The sequence below is a fragment of the Mesoplodon mirus genome, assembly GCF_964341445.2.
Source record: "Mesoplodon mirus genome assembly, chromosome: 11".
NCBI lineage: Eukaryota > Metazoa > Chordata > Mammalia > Artiodactyla > Ziphiidae > Mesoplodon > Mesoplodon mirus.
In genome coordinates, this window is record NC_138987.1 from 60,144,130 (window position 1) to 60,146,140 (window position 2,011).

General features: G+C 42.2%; 1 protein-coding gene across 1 annotated transcript; it reads left to right on the top strand.

Annotated features, from left to right (window-relative positions):
- Positions 1-361: 361 nt before the first annotated feature.
- LOC309812604 (olfactory receptor 9K2-like) lies at positions 362-1,403 on the top strand. Its single transcript, XM_082636453.1, is given in 2 exon segments — positions 362-958; positions 960-1,403. Coding segments are annotated over 2 exon segments (951 nt in total). The 5' UTR covers positions 362-376; the 3' UTR covers positions 1,329-1,403.
- Positions 1,404-2,011: the final 608 nt, after the last annotated feature.

Consider the following 2,011-nt stretch of genomic DNA (forward strand, 5'->3'; position numbering starts at 1 on the left):
TTGAAATATTTGTGCTCTCTCCCAATCACTGTTTCATGACATTAAATTTATTGCATAAATCACGAATTGGAAATATATACAGAAGTGACACTTGCAAATGTGAAGGGTATTTGGATGAAAACGCATGGCATTAGACTCAGAGGAAAAAGCTCTAGTTCCACCACTTGTATGAATTAGGACATAAAACTAACCTTTTGGTTCCTCATCCGTTGCAGTTGGCTTAAATTTAAGTCACTGCAATTTTTAAGGTTAAAATAAATAATGATTTTAGAATAGCTTTGTGAATACTAATACTGTAAGAGATTATTTGTAGCTAGGATGAAAGCCAAGAGTTCATTTGTTTATTTTGCCTTGTGCCTCTCAGCAGGTTTCTGGCATGGCTGACAGGGGAACAAGCAATCGCTCAGAAGTGACTGACTTCATTCTTGTAGGCTTCAGCGTCCGCCCAGAGCTCCACATTCTCCTCTTCCTGCTATTTCTGCTTGTCTATGCCACGATCCTTCTAGGGAATGCTGGCATGATGGTCATCATTATGACCGATCCCCGGCTGAACACACCAATGTATTTCTTCCTGGGCAACCTCTCCTTCATTGATCTCTTCTGTTCATCTGTTATTGTACCCAAGGCGATGATCAACTTCTGGTCTGAGAGCAAGTCCATCTCCTTTGCAGGCTGTGTGACCCAGCTCTTTCTCTTTGCCCTCTTCATTGTGACTGAGGGATTTCTCCTGGCAGCCATGGCTTATGACCGCTTCATTGCCATCTGCAGTCCACTCCTCTACTCTGTCCAGATGTCAGCACGTCTCTGTGCTCAGCTGGTGGCTGGCTCCTATTTCTGTGGCTGCATCAGCTCAATTCTTCAGACCTGCATGACGTTTACTTTATCCTTTTGTGCTTCTCGGGCCATTGACCACTTTTACTGTGATACTCGCCCACTTGAGAGACTATCTTGTTCTGACCATCTTCATCCATAAAATGGTTTCTTTCTCCTTATCTGGCATCATTATCTTGCCTACCATCATAGTTATTATTGTTTCTTCTTTGTATATTGTGTCCACAGTTCTAAAGATACCCTCCACTGAGGGACGTAAGAAAGCCTTCTCCACCTGCAGCTCTCACCTGGGAGTCGTGAGTGTACTGTATGGTGCTGCATTTTTTATGTATCTCACTCCTGACAGATATCCTGAGCTGAGTAAAGTGGCCTCATTATGTTACACCCTAGTCACTCCCATGTTGAATCCTTTGATTTACTCTTTGAGAAACAAAGATGTCAAAGAGGCTCTGAGGAAGATCCTGGGGGAAAAGATATTTTTATTTAATTCTATTTGAACATTCTTTTTGAAATTCTATATAACTGAAAGACCTGGGCATTATAATAACTTGCGGAAACACTGACTCAAAAAAAAAATGTAGGGGCTTCCCTGGTATTGCAGTGGTTGAGAGTCCGCCTGCTGATGCAGGGGACACGGCTTCGTGTCCCGGTCCGGGAGGATCCCACATACCACGGAGCGGCTGGGCCCGTGAGCCATGGCCGCTGAGCCTGCACGTCCGGAGCCTGTGCTCCGCAACGGGAGAGGCCACAACAGTGAGAGGCCCTCGTACCGCAAAAAAAAAAAAAAAAAAAAAAAAAAAAAAGTACCATTGAGCTTAGAAATTTTAATCTTAGAGAGCTTATTTATATGAATTCCATGAAATTACAGCCAAAGAATACATTTGGACTATATTTTGTCTGGCTGTTGATTTGGGAATGGAGTGACTTTCTCTGTACTTCATCTTCATTTTGGGTAAAGATAATGATTGCTATGTAATTTGCTTTTAGGAAAATGTATTCCAACTTTGCTGCTGACTCTTTGAGGTTATTGGTTGGGATGTATTGTTTATCTTGGGTCAGTTACATGTGTTATGTGGATATGTAGGTAATTGGTAGAGGTAACACAATGTGATGTAATAAGCCAGAGAGAACAAAATATCAGATTTCCTGAAGCCATCTTCGTGAAAGCTTAGTGAGAGAA